This window comes from Suncus etruscus, chromosome 16 (genome assembly GCF_024139225.1).
Source record: "Suncus etruscus isolate mSunEtr1 chromosome 16, mSunEtr1.pri.cur, whole genome shotgun sequence".
In the NCBI taxonomy this organism is placed as follows: Eukaryota; Metazoa; Chordata; class Mammalia; order Eulipotyphla; family Soricidae; genus Suncus; species Suncus etruscus.
The window spans coordinates 35707516-35729155 of record NC_064863.1 but is presented as its reverse complement, the minus strand read 5'-3'; the positions used below and the strand labels follow the sequence as shown (position 1 = coordinate 35729155).

The 21640-nt window shown below is 38.9% G+C and overlaps 1 protein-coding gene across 6 annotated transcripts in view; it reads right to left on the bottom strand.

Moving 5' to 3' along the window:
* The window catches only part of LIMCH1 (LIM and calponin homology domains 1), a 384023-nt gene that overhangs the window by 5083 nt on the left and 357300 nt on the right, over positions 1 to 21640 (bottom strand). For 2 of the 6 annotated variants that reach the window (XM_049790107.1, XM_049790109.1), the window contains 8 exons: positions 17932 to 18024; positions 16848 to 16952; positions 15391 to 15515; positions 13689 to 13810; positions 12183 to 12306; positions 9296 to 9382; positions 7454 to 7562; positions 4871 to 4973 (listed from right to left, as the gene is read on the bottom strand). In XM_049790107.1, the coding sequence (XP_049646064.1) occupies positions 4871 to 4973; positions 7454 to 7562; positions 9296 to 9382; positions 12183 to 12306; positions 13689 to 13810; positions 15391 to 15515; positions 16848 to 16952; positions 17932 to 18024 (868 nt within the window). The remainder of the gene's footprint in view (positions 1 to 4870; positions 4974 to 7453; positions 7563 to 9295; positions 9383 to 12182; positions 12307 to 13688; positions 13811 to 15390; positions 15516 to 16847; positions 16953 to 17931; positions 18025 to 21640) is intronic. The other 4 variants (XM_049790108.1, XM_049790110.1, XM_049790111.1 and 1 more) reach the window with 2 other exon arrangements.

The following is a 21640-nucleotide window of genomic DNA, read 5'->3' as shown; positions in this document are numbered from 1 at the left end:
GGTGACTATCACATTTAATAACCTAAAATAAAAAATTTTCTATATTAAAAAAAATCACAAAGTGGAAAGATCAGGGATAACTGCAATATAAAGCACCAAATTAAAAAACACCACAAACAAAGGAAAACACTTTGCCATTTACAAAGAACTCATATAACAAAAGTAAGGATAAAACAAGAAGCTAAGGGTAGAGAAGCACACTGAAAAATAAAATACAGGTGAGTCAACATATGAAAGACATTCAGACTCAGATGTCATTAAAGACAAACTAATTAAAGCAGTGTAGCTCCCCAGCCCACTAGCAGTGAGAGGCACTATCTGAATCTGGCACTCTCCAGAGTATATGCAGGCATGGAGGAAGAGCTCTTTTGTCTACATTGCAACGAATATCTGAAAGATGTTTAGCAATTCTGCAAACTGTTTTAAGAAACTGCTCCGTGGTAAGGTTTAGTTATAAGTGTTCATCAAGAAACACTCTCTCTCTCTCTCTCTCTCTCTCTCTCTCTCTCTCTCTCTCTCTCTCTCTCTCTCTCTCTCTCTCTCTTTCTCTCTCTCTCTCATTTCTTTGAACATTTAGAAATGTCTAAAAAGAAAATAACCAGAGGCCTGAGTGATAATGCAGCAGTAGGGTATGTGGCTGACCCAGGACGGACCTGGGTTTGATCCCCGACGTCCCATATGGTCCCTCAAGCCAGGAGAGATTTTTGAGTATATAGCCAGAAGTAACCACTGAGTGTCACTGGATTTGGCCCCAAAACACAAAGCAAAAAAACAAAAAAAACAAAAAGAAAAATTAACCAAAATATCCTTTTAAAAGGAATTCATTTTAAACTATGTGAAGTCTATACACCAGGACTGTAAGAGGCTATTAAAATGGCCATTAAAAAGAAGTGAGGGGGGGTGGATTGATGTTAGAAGTGGACACTGATGAAGGGATGGATTGGTGTTGAACCATTGTAAATCTGAAATCCAATCATGAATAACTTTGTACTTTCACGATGACTAAGTTAAAATTTTTAGTGAAATAAAATTAAAATCTACCCTCCCCCCCCAAAAAAGTAGAAAGGCTAGAATATACCTCACAGGGCTGGATCTTCCATTTTGCAAGTAGAAACCTGATGTTCAATCCCCTGCATCATATGGCCCCACAAACACTGCCTACAGCAACTTCAAGTACCATGAATGTGTCTCCCTCTCAACAATGAAAAGAGAAGTAAGGGATGTGACTCAGTCATATAGTACATGCCTTGCATATATGAGGTGTTATGTTTGATCCCAAAGTGATTAAAACAACAGTAACAGTGGCTGGAGAGATAGCACAGTGGCAGGGCATTTGCCTTGCATGCAGCTGACCCAGGACAGACTTAGGTTTGATCCCCAGCATCCATAGAGTCCCCCAAATCAGGAGCGTTTTCTGAGTGCAGAGTCAGGAGTAACCCCTGAGCATCACAGGGTGTAACCCAAAGACCAAAAACCAAACCAAAACCAAAAAAAAAAAAACCCAAACAAACAAAAAACCCCAAAACCAACAATAGCAACAAAAACCACACAAACCCCACAGTAACATAAACTAAATATACAATACCATGAAAAACAAACAAACAAAATATCTATGGGCCAGAGAAATGGTACATAAAGTAAGTCACTCGCTTTGATTGTAGCTAACCAGGATTCGATCTTCAGCACCATATATGGCTCCCTGAGTTCCACCAGGAGTGATCCCTGATGATAGGCCAGTTATGGCCCTCAAACAAACTAACCAAAACAAAACAAGCAAAAAAGAAAACCCTACACCTTATTAGAAAATTAACTTTATTCTTTTCAATCTTAATACTTTCTTCTTAGTATCTTAAAAGTTCTATAATCTTAGTAAAATGTTGCATGAAGAATTAAAAATAACAGGTGGGCAAACATTGCATTTTTTTTTTTTTGGTTTTTGGGCCACATCCGATGGTGCTCAGGGGTTACTCCTGGCTGTCTGCTCAGAAATAGCTCCTGACAGGCAGGGGGACCATATGGGACACCGGGATTCGAACCAACCACTTTTGGTCCTGGATCGGCTGCTTGCAAGGCAAATGCCGATGTGCTATCTCTCCGGGCCCCAAACATTGCATTTTTAAGGTTTATCTCCAAATAGACCTTTGTCCTATTGATTCTCAGCCAACTGGGCCAGTGACTCAATGCTAGAGACTGATGGAGGATGTAGCATTGCTCAGGTCATGGGGTACTGAGGATTACCTGGGCAATCCCAGAAGTGCTTGGGGGACCACCAGGACAGTACCCAGTAATGTTCAGGGACCATGTGTTACTGGGGAGTGAACCACAGTTGGTCACAATCAATCAATTTGTGCCATTACTCCTGTATTATCTCCATATTTAACACTTTATTTTTAATCTCATGATACTGATACAAGAAGTCTATGATTCTTATCTTTAGATTTGAAATTAAATCCATGGACTCCCTATTATAACTGGACACACATAAAACCATGTGCCATGTGGCCTACATGTGAAAAGTTGATTTCAAAACAACAACAAACAAATGAACATGAATCACAACATTTCCTTATTAATGTAAAACTCTAGATGGAAATATGTTCCTATCACCCAGAGGTAGATTCAGGCTTGTTTCTCTTGGCATCTTAAAACACATTAAATTATGGTAAATATTTTGGATGCAGAGTCCTTTGCAAATTATGTATCTACAGCCCTTCAACTAATAGTGCCTTCTGCTGGGGTCATATCTCACATTCAGTTTGCTCAAGAAGTTGCTGAAAAAGACAAAATTATAAAAATAGTAATAGAAAAAAATCTCTAAAACCAGAGGAAAGGGGTTTAGTTTTCTTTCCTTTTGTACAAAAACAAATTGAATAAATAAAATTCCAGTTTAAATAGTATAGAATTATTATATATTATGTATCTGTAGATGCATGTAATATATATGGTTTACCAACTATATCATATTTTAATATGATATATAGAATAAAATCAATACCAATATTCTATCTAGATATATATCACCTAGCTCTAAAATGCTTGGCTAACTAGTGTGACAACAGCTGCTCTCTATGCTGGTACTCACTTGGTCTTAAGTGAAATCACAAATCAAAGCCATCTTGTTGTGATTTACTTTTTTGGTGAGGAAAAGGTTTACTTCTGCCTCTGCTCAGAGCTAACTCCTGGCAGGACTCAGGGACCACATATACCATAGACATCCATGCATTCAACAAATGAATGGCATTACCCAGGGCTTCTAGCTTCTCTCTGGCCAAATATGGGCTCAAGGCAATATTTCCCACTCTTCCCATAGTTTTTTAAATCTTCAGGAGGATTATTGCATTTTTAGAAAGAAATTGCCACACTATAGCAGTAACTTAAGAAACAATATAATGGGGGGCAGAGAGATAGCATGGAGGTAAGGCGTTTGCCTTGCATGCAGAAGACCGGTGGCTCAAATCCTGGCGTCCCATATGGTCCCCCAAGCCTGCCAGAAGCAATTTCTGAGCGTAGAGCCAGGAATAACCCCTGAGCACTGCCGGGTGTTACCCAAAAACAAAAATAACAAAAACAAATAAAAAAGGGGAAAAATATAATTATGGGGATCAAACTGAGGCAGTGGCATGTAGACCACCTTTTATCCCTTAGACGATGTCTGTATTTCTTGCTTTACTTTTATTTCTTAATATTGTTTTTAAAAAAGTTAAAATAGGTATATATTTCTATAATCATTATACTATTTAATCCCACTATTTACTCATAATATTTTCAGGTTTAAAGAAACAAGTTTAAAAGACTGGAGGGATAGCACAGTGGGGAGGGTGTTTGCCTTGCATGTGACTGACTTGGGTTTGATCCCTGGCAACCCATATAGTCCCCATGAACCTGCTAGAGGTAATTTCTGAGTGTAGTCAGGAATAATCCCTGAGAGGCATCAGGTGTGCCTCCCACACCAAAAAACAAAAACAAAAACAAAAACCCTATTATAAATGTTACTTCACTTTCTTTGAGAAAGAAAATTCCTTGAATTCCAAACTTCAACAACTTCATTCCCTTCTTTTTCTTAATAAAGAGGTTTTAATTAATAAATTTGTATAGGAAAAGTTAGTTATCTACCCAAAAGACTGTAGCAACAGAGCATCAGAAGGATTCACAGCCTAACCAGGAACTACGCTCAGATTTTCCAATAATGGCTAGGCAACAGCACCCCCTGGTGCCCCCAAAGCTAACATGGCGCTTATGGTGATTTAGTGAAGAGGGGAGGCAAATCTTAGGATGCAAATGCTCATTGAGATAGTCTGATTATGCCTGTTATTTGTGTAGAAAGCATATTTAATAATTAAATAATTCACTATTTATTTGAGATCAAAATTATATTCTTATGAAGCACCTACATATACAGCATTGGGGAAGCTGATGTTTGATTTGATTATAGTGGAGAGTCAGTTTGCATTTTCAAATCACCCCCTAATTGATGCTGATTTTCTAAGATAGACATCCATGCATTCAACAATGATTCATGCATTCAAAAATGAATGGCATTGTCCAGAGCTTCTAGCTTCTCTCTAGCCAAATATGGGCTCAAGGCAATATTTCCAACTCTTCCCATAGTTTTTTTCTTTTTAAATCTACAGGAGGATTATTGCATTTCTACAAAGAATTTGCCACACTATAGCAGTAACATAAGAAACAAATTTCTAAAAGGGGGTTGATTTCATTAGTTTCTTTCACCCAAACACTTAAGGAATCTTTCACTTAAGTTAGGAGTTCACAGTGCTGGCGGGCTGGGGTCGGGTAGAGAGGAATTGTTTTCTTTAATGAAAAGTATCTTTGAGAGCATTCATTCATCTTTAGGCATTTCTCCAGTACTTACTTCTGGATCGCATGTAGCAATCATTACAGTTTAGAAGACCATTTCGGATCCTCACATCTGTCCCACTCACTGCATCTCCTAGCTGACCTTTGCAAATTCCACACTGTAAAGGAAGAGTGATTATAAAGTAAGTGCACGAGAATTGGTCTTGTAAGATGCTTCATGACTATTCACAGGAGCAGCACAACTAGTTCTACAACCTGCACATTTGCTGGGTAGCTGGAATGTGGAAAGTTCTACATTAGTGCAGCATCCAGTAATAACTATTAGCATTTTATTACTATTAGCATTTTCTCCCACCTCCTTGCAAGTCATGGTTTTGGTTCAGGGAGACGAATGAACCTGTCCAAGGTTCTAAATTATCTATGTGGTGTTGGGTTGAACCCCAAATGTAATCTCTTTTTTTTTATTGCAGTTGAAGTAATAAGATTATATTCCTGCTTGTGGTACACAGAATTATTGCTCCTATCATCACTATAGTGTCCAAGATAGTACCACTGTTCTAGTTCACAATTATTCTCTCTCCTCCCCGTACCCATCCTCTTTCCCCTCACCTGCCTTGGTAACATCAGTTCTCCATTCAGAATTCAAGGAGTTGTTGTCATTGGATGTTGTTCATTTCTTTGTTGTTTTGTTTTGTCATATATCAAATATGAGTGAGATCTGTTATCTGTCCATCTCCCTCATGCTAATTTTGAATGCTGTATACTTTTTGTTTGTTTGTTTTGGGGCCACACCCGGTGACGCTCAGGGATTACTCCTGGCTCTGCACTCAAAAATTGCTCCTGACAGGCTTGGGGGACCATAGGAGATGCTGGGGATTGAACCTGGGTCTGTCCTGAATTGTCCATGTGCAATGCAAACACCCTACTGCTGTGCTATCACTCTGGCCTCAGAACTCTGTGTATTTAACCTCTGTAACAAACTATTTCTTAGTCAGAATTTCAAATTTTTGTTAAACAGATTAAATCCTAGTGGTCTTAACAAAATAGATGGCCAACAAATTATCTACTAAAATTTGTATCTTCATATGCTCTCTCACATGGTTGATTCACCCACCATCTCAAAAGTACCAAGAAATTGGTATTGCACTTTTTATTTTATTAAAATTTTAACTTTTGGGGTTATAATTGATTATGCTCAGGGGATACTCTCAGCTCTGTGCTTGGGGATCACTCAAGAAGGTACTGAAGGAACCATGTGTGCTGGGGATGAAACCAGACCTCCTGCCTGAAGAGCATGTGCTTGCTAGCCCATTGAGCTCTCTGACCCATTTTTAATTTTCATACTAAAGTGACAAAATATACATCTTCTGGGAAGGAAATTCTGTTCAGCTTCAGTTACCTCTTGTAGAAGACTGGGCTGGTGGGTACTTAAGAATAGGGAGGCTGCTATAAGGGTTAGGTCAGATATCTGATTTTTGTAAAGGCTCAGAGCAACAAGTTTTGTCCCTTTGTCAAGCTCTCAGTCCTCTGGGACAAAAGAGGGCTTCACACAAATAATGTTACCAGCCATTATCTACAACACAAGTGTAGGAAATAAGTTTAAGCCGCAATAAACTAAGCAAATCTGCTGCAGGAAGTAAGTCTATCAAGGCAGGTGCAGATAGAATAAGGCTCCTCTTCCCTTGGAGTCTCTTCCAGATGGATGATTTTGAGTTCTGCTCATGTTTTAAAGAACATATTGTGGTTTTGGAACAAATATCTTGGTGTACTAATAACAATATTTTTAATTGGATCACCATGAGACATGCAGTTAAAAGATGTTGAAAAAATATAGAACACTTCATGTATTTGTGCTTCATCGTTGTATCTAATGAAATTTTTAAAAGTACATTTCTTGAACTTCAAAACATCTGTAGACAACTTAGGAGGGCATTTGCTAAGTTAATTTTTCCAAGAAAGGGGCAAGAGAGATAGTATAGAAGGCAGGGCCTTTGTCTTGTATGAGGTTGACTTTGGTTTGATCCCAAGCACCTCATATGGTCCCCTGAGCATTCCAAGAATGATTCCAGGTACAGAGCCAGGAGTAAGTTCTGAGTACTGCTGGGTGTGCCCACTCCCCAATCTTTATCATTTCCTCCAAATATGTCTCTGTCCTTCCAGGGATGCATTTATGCCTTTTTTTTTTTTTTTTTTTTTTTTTTAGTTTTTGGGTCACACCCGGCGGTGTTCAGGGGTTACTCCTGGCTGTCTGCTCAGAAATAGCTCCTGGCAGGCACGGGGGACCATATGGGACACCGGGATTCGAACCAACCACCTTTGGTCCTGGATTGGCTGCTTGCAAGGCAAACGCCACTGTGCCATCTCTCAGGGCCCCATTTATGCCTTTTTTGCAAACTTGGATATTCTTAAGTAGCAAAACCTATCTGTTGAGACACATCACACCAACTTGCTTACTGGACAGTGCAGAGAGATCCAGAAGAGGGAAGTTTTATCTTGAAAGACAGATAAAACTCCACCCCTACTTCACAATCTACAGGGGAGGCTTCACCATCAAAAATGATGCCCAAAGATGTCTCCAAATTAGATGTTATTTGAGACATAATGAGATGTAAGTTAAAGACAAGAAATATCCACATACCCGGAAGCATTGGATATGAAAATAGAGATTGAGGGTCTCGATGATCATGGCGGCTCCCTTCCCCAAAGGCAAACCACAGGAGGAACAGAGTTTCTTTCCACTTATAGACCTAGGTTTAAAAAATATAGAATCATTAGAGGTTCCATTTAGTTTCGCAGAAACATGCACTTGTGGCCTCATAAAAAATACTTGGATTTTTTTTAAAGCCATATGAAATGAATGGAATGATGATGATACCTAGAATGAGCCAGAATGAAAATATGTAAGTTGCAAACCCTGCTTAGCTCAAATGCTCAATCCTATGTTGTAAGTGTTGAATCTCATGTGAAGAACATGTGTGCATTTGCATATGTGTATGTGTGGTATTTTACAGAATTTATGCTGAAGTTCTATTCAAGTAATCAAATGTCTGGATCCCGTGTAGAAGTTTGCCTCTTTCCCACAGGTTTAATCAGTTGTGATTTTACTAAGGTCTCAATATTGTAATGAAATTTTCTACAATTGGTTCACTGACTGACAGGGCTTATTTCTTATTAGAAAAAATAAAATTGAGGATAAGAAGTAGAAAAATAAACCATTGTGATACTGCTTTCAAGGCACCAGGTGAATATGGAACTCATCCCTCACCTGGAATTTATAACCCCATGTTCTAAAACCTGGTGGTAGGAACCCACTTTGAGGTTTATCCCATTTTAACTTAAACTAATTTATTTATCTTTTGATTTTTGTTCAAAGCCAGCAATACTCAGGTTTTATTCCTGGCTCTGCACTCAGAAATTATTCCTGGCAGTGCCCAGTGACCATATGCCAGAGATCAAACCTGGGTCAGCCATATGCAAAAAAGCAAGCACTACTTGCTATAACTATCACCCCAGCTCCTTTTAAATAAAAAGAACTGTGTAGACTGTCTCCACTGCTTCTTCTGGTACAATTATCTAATTTCTCTGATCTCAGGGCACCAGTCGCTGACTCTGAGCACCTTGAGGACATGGCTTTTATCTGCCCATTTCTGTAGCCTTTGGTCCCCAAGCTACTGGGTCTCTTTCTCCCCATCAAAATTTAAACCAGCAGCCTTCTACCAGGTGAGTGCAGAGGCAGCATCTTTAAGGCCACTTTGGCAACCAAGACCAGATGTCCATGGCATCTGGAAAATTCCTGGAACTACGTATATAAGCAATTTTAAGATGAGCAGTATCATTTGGAAGCTGACAGGGCACAGAGGGACAAATGCAACAGAAAGGAAAAGAGGAGAAAAATAAGAAGAGTTGCCTTGAGCAAACTCTATTTATTAGGCTTTCCCTCTTATCCAGTAGTTAAATGAAATTTCTCAATCGAAAAAAAGCTCTGAGTACTCAGTAATCTGTCTCTCCAGGGAAGGGAAACGTGGGCAGCTTTTAAGACTATCACAGAGCCCAATAACTGTCCAGAAGCCCTCATTAGAGACTTGAGGAGGCTAACAGAGAAGAATGAGGTCTCCTCTCACATGGCTGCCTAGAAGGGCAGAACTGTTTTTGGAGGCCCAGGCGCCAACTTAGGAGGCCAGCAATTGTCTGGTGGATCTGATTATTAGATTGCAGGTTTCATGCAATGTCATTAAGCCCCTGGGCCACAGGCTCCTAGATGTTACACAATGAGTTTTGCTTTTGTGGGCTCAAGGCTCAGCAGACAGGTGAGGAGAGTGAGTATTCTTCTTCCTTGGGGGAGCAAGGAGGAAGAGAGATGGATGGAACCCCATGTACCCACTCCATACACACCCCCAATCTTCTTGCAAGCATAAATTCAGCTGGAATCATGCTTGGCAGGCCTGGCGCACATCAGGCAGCTTCAGAAAGGCTTGCTGACCTCTTATACCTGTTTGGTGACTGGACAGGAGGTGTGAGAGGGCAGGGCGAGAGGTGCCCAGAATGGAAGTTCTCACGAGGGCTTTTCCTGTCACATGGCAAAGGAGCAAAACATTATGGCAAGCCAAGAAAAGCCAAATCTCACTGAGAAGAGTCTAAATAGGAAAACAAAAAACAAAATGTTCTGGGGCTGGGGAGACAGGTCAAAGACTGGAGTGCTTATTTTGCATGTGTGAGACTGGAATGCGAATCCTGGCATTGCCTGGCCCCCCAAAGGTATACCAAACTCTATGTATAATGAAGGTGGAGCCCCAGCTTGGTGGACAGAGTATCACTAGGAAATATCCCAGGGTCTCTTGAGAACTTTTTGGGAATTCTTTCAAAAAAAAAAAAATCAAATAAACAGCAACAAAAAAATGGGCAGCTGGAGTGACATTATAATGAATAGGGCACTTGCCTTCACACATCTGACCCAGATTTGATTTCCAGCTTATATATAGTGCCTTGAGCACCACTAGGAGTAATTTCTGAGTGGAGAACTAGGAGTAAACTCTGAGCAGTGCCAGGTGTGGCCTAACACTCCCTACAACCTCCACCAAAGAAAAAGAAAAAAACTTTGTGGACAACTAAATAAAAGACCACAGAATTTCCTAGAGGTCATTTTTCAAAGGACAAAAACTAGTAAAGCAAAGGGGCCAGAGAGATAGTACAGAGAAAGGATGTTTGCCTTGCATCCAGCTGACCCAGGATGAATCTGGGTTCAATCCCAGGCATCCCATATGGTCTCCCTAGCCAGGAGCAATTTCTGAGTGCATAAGCAGGAGTAACTCCTGAATGTGTGCCTCCCCCACTAAAAACAAAAACAAAAACAAAAACAAAAAACACCCACAAAACCAAAACCTAGTAAAGCAAAGCTTGGTCTTATGACTGGTCTGCATAAAGTAAACTTCTCTCTGGCTTGGCCAAACAGGAAAGATAGCTATTTTCCCACTCTTGATTCTGCCAGGATCTTGGCTTAGTTAAGTGTGCATGCTGAGTTAGATATAAACATGGATGAAGAAGAGAGAGCTGTTTGGGCAAGCTCAGAAATCAAGGGCATAGCTTAAGGGAAATATTTTCCCAAGAGATAGCTTCACCAGTAAGTGCATTCGAGATCAGAGGAAGGTTTCAAACCTTACTGAGTACTATGCTTTAGGCATCTATAAAGCACAATATTGGCCCCACCCCACCCCCAGATGCTACCAGAATGGTAGGTTGATTTGGTTTTGGTAGGGGGGAAGGCACACCCAGCAATGTCAAGATGGAAGCTAGGACACCTGCAGGCAGAGTGTACTTCAGCCCTTTGAGTCATTTCCCCAGTCTCTAACATGACCTTTGCTTATGACTAAAGTATCAGTTGGGAGCTCTTGTTTATGGTTATATGTACAGAAAGGGCCAGAACACAGGTATAAAGGAAATAGAAGTGTCAGTGAGGAAGCAAGCAAAGCATCGCTGGCTGCTTTACAGTGTTCCAGGACTATCTCATGGGCGCCCTGTCATCCTCCTTGCTCTTCAGCCACAGTTCATCTTCTCCAGTGTCACCTGTGCATGGAATGCCCTAGAGTGGTGTTGCTTTTAGTCAACCAACAGTAATGACTGCTTTTCTGTGGTTTACCAATGACTGTTTTATATAGACATTTAGATAGGAAAGTAGGTAGATGTAAAAGAAAAGGGGGAATAGTTTAAAAATTATGTTGAGAAGAGTACGAAGAAAAATAAGGGAAAAGACAAAACAAGTTAATATCCTGTTCACCATCATTACTGACACCATCAACAGTCTGTAGCATTTACTATTTTCCAGCCACAGGAGCCTGGAAGTAGTTTCTGTTAATCTTATGCCTAAAGAGACTGAGGGCGAGAAAGATAAAGTAATTTGCACCAAGTTGCATGCAGACGAGTGGCAGAGATAAACTCTGAATCCAGGTAGCTGAGACACTTCAGGTACAATGATTAACACACTGATTCCTAAGTGTATCACTGATGACTCACATCTCGATGTTCCATTGAACAGACTATGCCAACAAAAACGGTTATTGCTGCCAGAATTTCATACTAAAACTTTAGTTCCTGCACAAAACTTTTGCCCTGGACAAAGTGGAGCACTACTAATGAAGCAACCAGATGGGAAGATGCACAAATTGTATTCTGGCATTGTGTTAAAGTACCAATGATGCTATAAATTTTTATATTGTTACTATAGGTTTATTTTTAATTTATCTACCACTTAATCAAGTCAAGTACTTTTGGTAGCTCATTTAACTTCCTTGGGTCTCAATGTCCTCATCTGTAAAGTTGGAATAATAATTTGTAAAGATTATCGTAAGGTCTCATTGAGTTGAGGTATTAAAAGAAGACTATTTCTCAATGCAGTGAAGGGCTTCAAAAATAATAGAAACTATTCATTACAAAATTCAAATATACTCAGTGGGAATGTAATGAAAGGAAAACATTTCCCCCCCTTGGAAAGCCATTTATCAGTTGGATCAGATAATTTAGCTCACTGAAATAAATTAACAACTTAAAAGAGCTTCAAATTATTTCCAAGTTTTTTGTTTGTTTGTTTGTTTGTTTGTTTTTGTGGTCCATCCTGGGCTAGCACCAGCAATTTCCAAGTCTTATAACAGTAGGTTAAAATGATTACATTGTTCCCATCCAAATAGAACAGTTCAGCATGTATGTATTTACTTGATAGCAAGGTAATCTCAAACTTCCATAAGGATTTGCCACCTTGTCAAGGAGATTAGAGGAAGAGATAACACAAAAATGGAGCTGACACCTCCCCATCCCACACATTTCCCCATCTTCATAATCAACAATTAAATCCAGGGCTTTGCCTTTCAGATACTTACTTCCGCCTTTCACTTGGAGACTCAATCTGATGGTTAATGCTTTTATCCAATGGGAGCGTTTTTGGCTTCACATCTTCAAAAGAGGGAGGGGGTGAGTTTGAGATTTGCTGATTCCAGGCTGGTTCTGAAGTTAGGATAAATTTAGGATCAGAAAAAAGTCTCTATCATGTTTCATAAGACCTTCCTCAAAGTGCCTGCTGAGAGCTGTGGTGGGTTCAGAGAGACTCAGGCCAGTCAAAAGTGTTGACAGTTGGTGGGTTATGCTGCTTAGCATCAGTTACCAGTTAGCAGCATCAATGCAGCTAAACCTCTGTATGATATCATAAGCTAGAAGAGCAGCATGCATCCAAAAGCTTCTGCAAACCATGGGAGCTGAGGATCTTCCATATTTTTGAGTGGTCAAGTAAGATTGAGTGGTCAATGGAACTTAGAGAAATGTGAGGATAATCAAATGACCCAGCGATTATACTTTTGGATATCTACCCCCAGGGCTTAAGACATTTATTCAAAAGGATGTTTGAATAAATTTTTATTATTCATTGCTGCACCTAGTAAAGTAGCTAAGATATGGGATTAATCTGTGTCCAACAACATATGAATGTATTATGAATATGTGGTACATATATACAATAGAATACTGTGCAGCTGCAAGAAATGATAAAATCATGCAATTTGCTGCAACCTGGTTGATACTGGAAGATATTATGCTGAGTGAATAAGCCTGAAGAAGACAAACACAGGTTGATCTTACTTATGTCTGGTATATAAAATAATAAACGAGAAAATGTAATGTAGTAAATAGAGGATATCTAGATCACTCTTGGCTCTAGAGCATATGGAGGAAAACAGAAGAAAAGAAATCAAGGAAGGAAGATGAAAAAGAGAATCAATGGGGGAACAGGAGTTGAGGCTTTAGTTATACTGGTGATGTGGAAGAATGGTATAGTTATACAACCAAAGCATAGACTCAACACAGACAGTACTACAAGGCCATGAGCACTGAAAACATGAATCTAAGCTGTAACCACTGAACTTTGTAAGGTGTCTGACATGGTAGCAAGTGAGGGCTGTGGGGGAGGGTGATGACAGATATGAGGGTACTGGTAATGGAAGTTGAAACTGAAGGTGGAATTGGTATTAACTTTTGAATGCATAAAACTCAACTACCAATAATATTGCAAAGTATGGTTCTTATTACATAAAATATTTAAAAAAAGAAAAATTTGAAGGAGAGGTTACTACTACTACTACTACTACTACTACTACTACTACTACTACTACCACCACCACCACCATCACCACCTCCACTACTACTACTAAAGAAAGACAATGAGAAAAAGAGAAAGTGTATGTTCAAGAGAGAACCTGGGCTTCTTCAGAATGGAAAAAGTAAGCAAGGAGATATAGAAACAAGAAAAGTATATGTTCAAAGGAAAACATGGGCTTGAAAAGTAAACATAGATTTGACAATAAATTAAATGTCCAAGTTGCTCTTATCATTCTTACCCAGAGCCAGCTGGGGGTTCATCTCACAGTGTGAAGCACCCCTGTCTATATCCAGTAGATGGTCCTCATGGACTCCTTGTGATACAGAGGTCTCAGAATGTGCAAGGAATCCTGGAGTTGGACTGTTAAAAATAAATATATTTTAGAACAGGTACTTTTAACTGGACCCCACTTATTTATTTTAATTTGGGGCCACTCATGGCAATTCTCAGGACTTCTGGCTCTATGCTCAGGAGTTACTCTTGGTGCTCAGGGTGCCAGAGATCCAAACTGGGTTGGCTGCATGCAAGGCATGTGCCTTATGCCCTGCATTATCTCTTTGGTCCTGTTTATTATTGTAATTTCAAATTAGTTTTCTGGTGCTATGAAATAGCACACATTTTCATTGTCCACCAATTTAACAATCTTGAGAAAACATAACTTTAGATGACCTCCCCATTTTCCCATCTGTCTTCCCCCTTAATAATAATTCCAATGGTTTCTGGAACATACTGGAGTCTCAGAAACTAGGGTTTCTGAGAGGAATCACTGTTGAAACCATGGGAGCCATCTAAGACCTTAGCTGCTCATGGCCTTGTAATAGCATCTGAGTGCAAATAAAGGAAAGATTAACAAGATAAATAGGTATCCCTGTTAATACCAGGAATTCTTGGGAGAACTGGCAAAAAATATCAACATTTTATCATCATCATTCTAATAGTCCTAAATGTAGCTTCCACTTCATTAAAATCATGAAGTTTCTTTAAACTGTATTAAACAAGATGTGCAGATCAAAAGGTTCAGCAGGTTCTGGATATGGGCCTAAGCTCCTTATATCCTATAACTCATCTAAGATATGTAGGTGATGAGCAAAGAATTTGGGGAGCAAAATTCTACCAGAAATGCTCAGCTCTCAGCCAATCTTTGAAAATGATACTAAATAGTTCTTCATAGCTTTGGGTGGCTGTGTGTGTGTGTGTGTGTGTGTGTAAATCAATTAATATTGATCTATCTGATATCTATCTCATATCACTGAAATATTCCCTGTGGGAACTCTGTCTTATAAAACACTGTGGAAGACCACTATTAGCATTCTATGTTTTTGGGTTTCTTTCTGAGGTATGCAGCAGATGGCAGTAATAAATCCACCATAGACCAATGCTACAACCAGACTCAGCTTCTGTCTAAATTAGTTCTTAATATTCTAATGATTTAGAATATCTAATGATATTCTAAAATATCATGGAAAACTCAAGGATTAGAGTGATGATTACCTATCTCCAAAAAACTGATATTTTGATCTTCTTTCATATTATCACCCAGAGTAACTCTAGCTTTTCAAAGTTCAGATGGGGCTTCAGGTAAAGTTCAGATCCACAGTAAAGCCACAGTGGGAGAAAGCCCATCTTGCACTTCAGTGTCTCTCTCTCTCTAGACACATGAACTATTTCTGGTAAATGACACTGAGGCTGGGGCGCTAAGTTAACAGCATGTGCCTTTTGTGATAGATTTGTCTCCCTTTATTGATAAACAGTCTCACTTATTTAAAAATAAGGCTATTTATATTCAAGAGAGTAAAGACACTAACTTCAGTGCTATTATAATGTTTTCAAACACAATGTAATGTATTACTGGAATAATCATTTCAAAGCTGAATATGCTTTGCATTACCAATAAGTTCTCTTCCCTGGAGTGAATGGGTAGAGCCAGGGAAGGGCTTTACCTGCTCTTCTCCTCCGGAGGATCACATTCCCTAGTTTTATGCAATAAATCATTGCGGTCGCCCTGGGACAGTTTCTTCTGCATTCTCTCTTCTTCTTCTCGACCGTTTTCCAAGTCCATCTTATTCTAATGTAAAAAAGAAAGAAAACCTTAAATAGAATTTTTAAACACTCAGGCTAACAGTTGTCTCTCTCTGGTTCTGGGCTATTCAAAGCATTTTCTGACCCATCATTTTCAGTACATTTTTAATTGTGTTTCCATAATTTCAATTATTTTCCAATATTGCCTGTAATTCACAGAGAATCATCCTAATTAATTAAATAGCAATTGATTACCAGTGGTTTGAAATAGATATGTAGTTTCATATCTATTTAAAATAGAGATGAGAGCTTGTAGTTCTTGTTATATATGAAAGCATTTCCATAAGATTATTATCCCTGCCTGTTATCCCACCTTCTACCTTCCAGGTGGGGACACTGTTGAGAGCCTAATAAATAGTTAGGGAGCGAGGTGCTCGAGGTCTTTTGGTAGAGTTTACTAGTTGGCTCCAGGTGTTTGGGAGCTGCTGGTAGTAGGCTGACAAAGAACTCTGTATCCATCTTCTTACCCCTTTACCCTCCTGTCTGTGTGGATTATTTGCTGCTGATAAATATTATCAAGATCTCTTCCCCCCAAGGGGATAGGAGAATGGGAATCAATTTCTCATTTTGGGAGCTCTTTGAGGATCCATCAATAACCAATCAAGGTATAAATGGGACCCAACAGTTCTCTCAAAAGTTATCATTCAAAAAGAACTGATTAAAATTTTTATGTTTCATAATAACACATTAACACATTTGCTCATTTCAGGGCACATGGCTTTTTTAGTACTCAGAAACTTTCTTTTTAAGTGCAGATATGGGATTCCCAGGTTTGGTTTGACATATGTCTCCTACCACTATGACCCAGGGTAGGAGGGCGATATGGGAGGAAAGCAAGCCTTTTTGAGTTCTGGCTCTAGCCCTCTAGACAGATACAAGTTTCCTGTGCATTTCAAGACTGGTCTGAAAATCACTTTTATGGAGGCTGATGGAGAGCTAGTTGCTGGCACCCTGTGGATTCAACCAGTGCAAAAGAATGTTTGGTATAGAAGAAAGGAGCAAATGTCTGCTGAACAAATGAATGAAGAGGCATAAAAAGGTCCATCTAGCATGATTTCCCTAACAGGGATCTTGCCTATCAGAAGACATTGATTGCCATAATGTGGGAACAGATGTAGATGGACTGAACTGATCCTCAGAAAATGATTCCAAGGTTTGGTCATGGCAAGAATAGTTCCAGGAAGCTGGTACAATAATAACATCATCATCATCATAATCATCATCATAATAATCAGTCCTGGATTTAATTTTGTGAGAAGTGCATGGTTTTGTGCTTTTATTTGTGTTGCTATATTTTGTAATCTGCATTCAATCTTACCATGGTGGCACTGCCTTCTGTGATAGAGGAGGCTGCAGAGAGCTGGTCTGCTGAACTTGAAGAAATAGTAAAGGGAACCACAGTGTCTTCGATTATCTTACGCTCCTAAGGGAAGAGAAGGAATTACTGAAAGGGGGTGGGGGGAAAGGGAAAAAGAAAATCATATTTGTTCAAGAGAAAAATTTCATTAAGGACATTTTGAAAAAAATATCGAGATATATGCAAACAAGCAAGCCATTCTTAAAATTCCTCTTTTTAAAAAGCTTGTTAATCAGATATATTCCATGGGAAACAATTTAGAAATTAGCATTTAATTTGGAAAAAATAAACAAAAGCTTTGCAAATTAATTTCTGTGGTTCCAGAAACCTAATTAGAAATGCTATTAGAGATTAGGTTCTGCACAAAAACTGTTGTTGAAGATAAAATTCACAACATCACAAACAAGTTTGATGCTATATTATACAAAAACTGCAGTTTTCTTCAAATTCTCTACTGTGGTCTGGTTTGCTCATCTTAAAAAACAGAACAAAACAAAATTTTCTTCCTCTCCAAACATCTTTAAGGCCCTCAGGCAATGCAATGGTATGGATTCCTTTAACCAGGATATAAAAATTATCCCAATAAAATTACATGGCTAGTACTAAATGTTTGTCACAAAACAAGACACATATAAGTAAATAAAACCCAAACTTCCCTTTAAGACAAATCAAGAATCTTAGTAAAAAATGAATATAAGTGTCCGCTCAGGGTATGGCAACAAATCCTTAACGAAAAATAAATTGAGGGCAATATGGCTTAATAGCTCTAGAATATGATTTTTCATATTAATTTTCTGTTAATTTTTGGTGGGGGGTCAGGCATCAAATTGAGGGCCTCACATGTACAAGGCATGTATGCGCTTTATAGCTCAGCCACATCCAAGTCTCAAGATAAGAAACATTAAAAGAGGCTGATGGGTTCTTCTGTGAATAAAGAGAGTCAGGCATCATCACTACATGCATATTTACGCAACACAGTCAAAAGGTAATGCAAGAATGAGGAATAAGAAGTACAAAATCAAATTGCCACTTAGGAATTTCCTACCTCCTCATAGTATCTGCGTTCTTCCTCTTCCACCTCCTTCTGGGCCTTTTCCCACTCCTCTTTCAGCTTGTCTTGCTCCTTCTGGTATCTCTCCTATTTCATAAATTTCCAGACTGTTTAACATTGCCTGTGGCATCGATCGTTGAGACACCTTGCTCTCAAAACCACCAAGTACAATGCATTGCAAGATTATCTTCGTGTACCTTTCTAATTTCATCAATTCATGCAACCAAATGGGAATGCTATTTCATAGTACTAGAACAGGTCAATCCAACCAGAGAGCAATATTTTTCTACAGCATTTGTTTATGAAAAGAGAAAAGAGACCAAAAGATCAAAAGGTTCTAAGATCTTCTTTGACTTTTGTTTTATCTTAGGAGATTGACTAGTGATTATCAACCTTTATATATATATATATATATATATATATATATATATATATATATATATATATATATATATATATATATATATATATATCAGCAGACCAACAGAATTAGGAAAAACAGTTCACATGTTGTTAAGGCAGAAATGGAAAACCATGATTTATCATAAATATATTTAGTATAATATCACTACTTGATTCAGGAGTACCATGTGTTAAGTGGCAATAACTTTTTCCATGGATGTGCACTTCTCTGTGGATTGACAAATCAATTGTTGGTTTGTGTGTGTGTGTGTGTGTGTGTGTGTTGGATGAGTTTTACCATTTTGCTAACAGAAAAATGTAGCTGCTGGAAGAGTTTAATAAAAGATTTTCTTGAAAGAAAACAGGCAAGTTTTAAGATAGACAATAAGACAGGTTCAAAGTGAATCAAATAATCAATGCATAGTTCAATTACTCTTTGCTTGCAGTAGCTCTATCCAAATGAAATCCTCCTTGCTTTAGTAACTTCTGAATTAAGAGGAGCTTTTAAACAGCCCATTAGAAAGAAGGCTCCAATATCAGAACTGCCATTATTGTTTTCAGAAACAATATAACATTAGTCACCACTTCTGGGGAGGGGGAATAGAATACTCTAAAGATGACTTCAAAAATGAGACACGAGTCCCTGACAGCTGACTGGAAGAAGTGAATAAGTGGAGAGGAAAATGAATGCTTCAAATGAAAAGTGACACTCATGGCTATCTTGGGAACATATGTGGTGGGAATGTGACAGTCCAAATCGCATGGAGCTGTATCCTACACTATCCAATACCCAAGCAGGTGATGGCCCAGGCACTCAGTGAGGTGGAAATGAGCTTGTGTTTCCGGCTCCTGGAAAAGGCATCTCCTGGGGTGCCCTGTTAGACTAGCATTCAGGACTTGAGGCTTTCTAAGCTGGTCTGAGATCTGTTCTCATTAGCACTCTGGTAAATCCAAGATAGTCTACACCAAGTAGGTCTTAACTGCAGGTGAAAATTGGTGATCACATTGTGATAATGCAAGTTTTAGAAAAGCACTTAAGGGACTCTTCAGGAAACAGACCCTCAGACTCTGCAAGAGCTGAAAATAAGCCAACTATTTTAGATTTATTGCTTCTAGGAGATCCCAGCCTACAGTTCCTTCAACAAGAGATTGGGCAATGCAAAGAATAAAAGGTTAGTCTGTCTGCACATATACACAAACACACACATACAAAGACATACAAATAAACCACTGATACAATACATACAGACACACAGAAAACACAATACAGATAGGCACACACAAAAACTGAAGACCCAGAACATATAGACATACACACAAATCAGACGAAGCACACATAATACATATAGGCAAACACATACACTGCGCGTAGACATACTCAAATCAAAGACACAACATGCACAATACCTATAGGCATACACAGACACTGCAGACATAATATACAATATATACAAACAAACAAACTGCAGATACAACAGATACAAACATATATAAATATATACAGACACATGCAATACAGACACAGTACAACAGGCAAAAACACAACAGATACAACACACATAGTACCTGAACACAATAGACACACACATAGAATAGATATAATGCATTTAGACAGACACATATCACAAGCATAGCACAAAATACATATATACCTGCCTACTGATAGGCACATATATATAGGCATTTCTGCACATATGCACAGACATCCCACAACACACAAATATAACATGTATACATACACATATACAGACTCATATTAACATGTTCCACAGGTAAAACATGCATAACACAGACACACAAATATCTGCACACATATATTCATAGATCCTTCCTTCACCCACAAATATTTTGGTGAAGTCTATAACTCAGCAGGCTACACTAGCTAACGATGTGGTGGGACAAGAACACCGACGAGATGTTCTGACTCTTGGAGACTCCACTGAATTGATGAGCGGATCCTCCCCTCCCTGCCCACTGATTCTCATGGGAATAGTTCATGGCCAGAATGTGGTTCTCATAGAAGTGTGTGTTGAAGGCCTGCCCTCCTGCAGTTTTGCTGGTGTTTGGTTTTGGTTTTGGTTTTTGGGTCACACCTATTTTATGCAGGCACTGTGCTCAGGGCATCACTCCTACTGGTGTTTAGGATACCATAAGTGGTGCTAAGTATAAAACTAGCATTGATTATGTGCAATTGATTATGTACAAGCACCTTAACCACCATACTGTACAGTATATCTTCATTCCCCTCTCCAACCACTGCAGTTTTGTTTTGGGGCCACATCTAGCAGCGCTCAGGGTTACTCTTAACTCTGCATTCAGAAATTACTATTGGCAAGCTTGGGGGACCATATGGGATGCCGAGGATTGAACCTGACTCAGCCACATGCAAGGCAAATGCCCTGCCCACTGTGCTATCACTCCGTTCCCACCTCCTGTAGTTTCTGAAGATGACAAGCTTAACTGACAGGTCTAACACTATGCTGCATTGTCTATGTGAAATGTTCCCTGCTCCCCCATTCCTGTGCCAAAGAATTAGAAAAAAGAAAAAAAAAAGAAAAGAAAAGAAAAACAAGTGAAGGAAATTGGCTTTAGCCATTTTTACCCAACAACATAGTGGCTTCAAAACAAACAAAGCCGAACATTCTTCTCTTTCATGCTTCTTTCTTTGTGAGATCAGTAATTGGGAAAAATAAAAAACACCACAAGAATATAGGTTTTATATATTTTCATTTTGATTTTGGGCCATGCCCTGAAGTGTTCAGGGCTTACTCCAGGCTATGTACTTAGGGATCACTATTTTTGGCAGGCTGGGTAATGTATGGGGGTGCCAAGAATCAAACCCAGGTCAGCCACATGCAAGACAAGCACCCCACTACTGTTTCCTTGGATCCCCAAAATATAGGTTTTAGATATTTATGCTGGGACTTAAAACCAGACTCAGTTAGTTGTGAGACCTAGATAATTACCTAAACTTCTTACAGCATTTGAATATTAATCTGGGGCTGATCATACAAACTCTGAAGAGTTATATAAGGATTAAACTAAATAAAATATGTCAATCAGTGACAACAGCTCTTGGTATATTCCCAATACTCAGCACAAATTAATATCTAAATTACTAGGTTATATTATGGAAAGCAGCTATGCTAACCACTATGCCACCAATGCACTAGGTTATATTTTGAAGCTGTGTGACTCCACATCACTGGCATGAAACAGTCGTATGTAAACTTATAAAAAGAAATAAAACACTATGTAAGAGCATATAGTTTACATAGAAATAGAAGACACATTTCCAGGA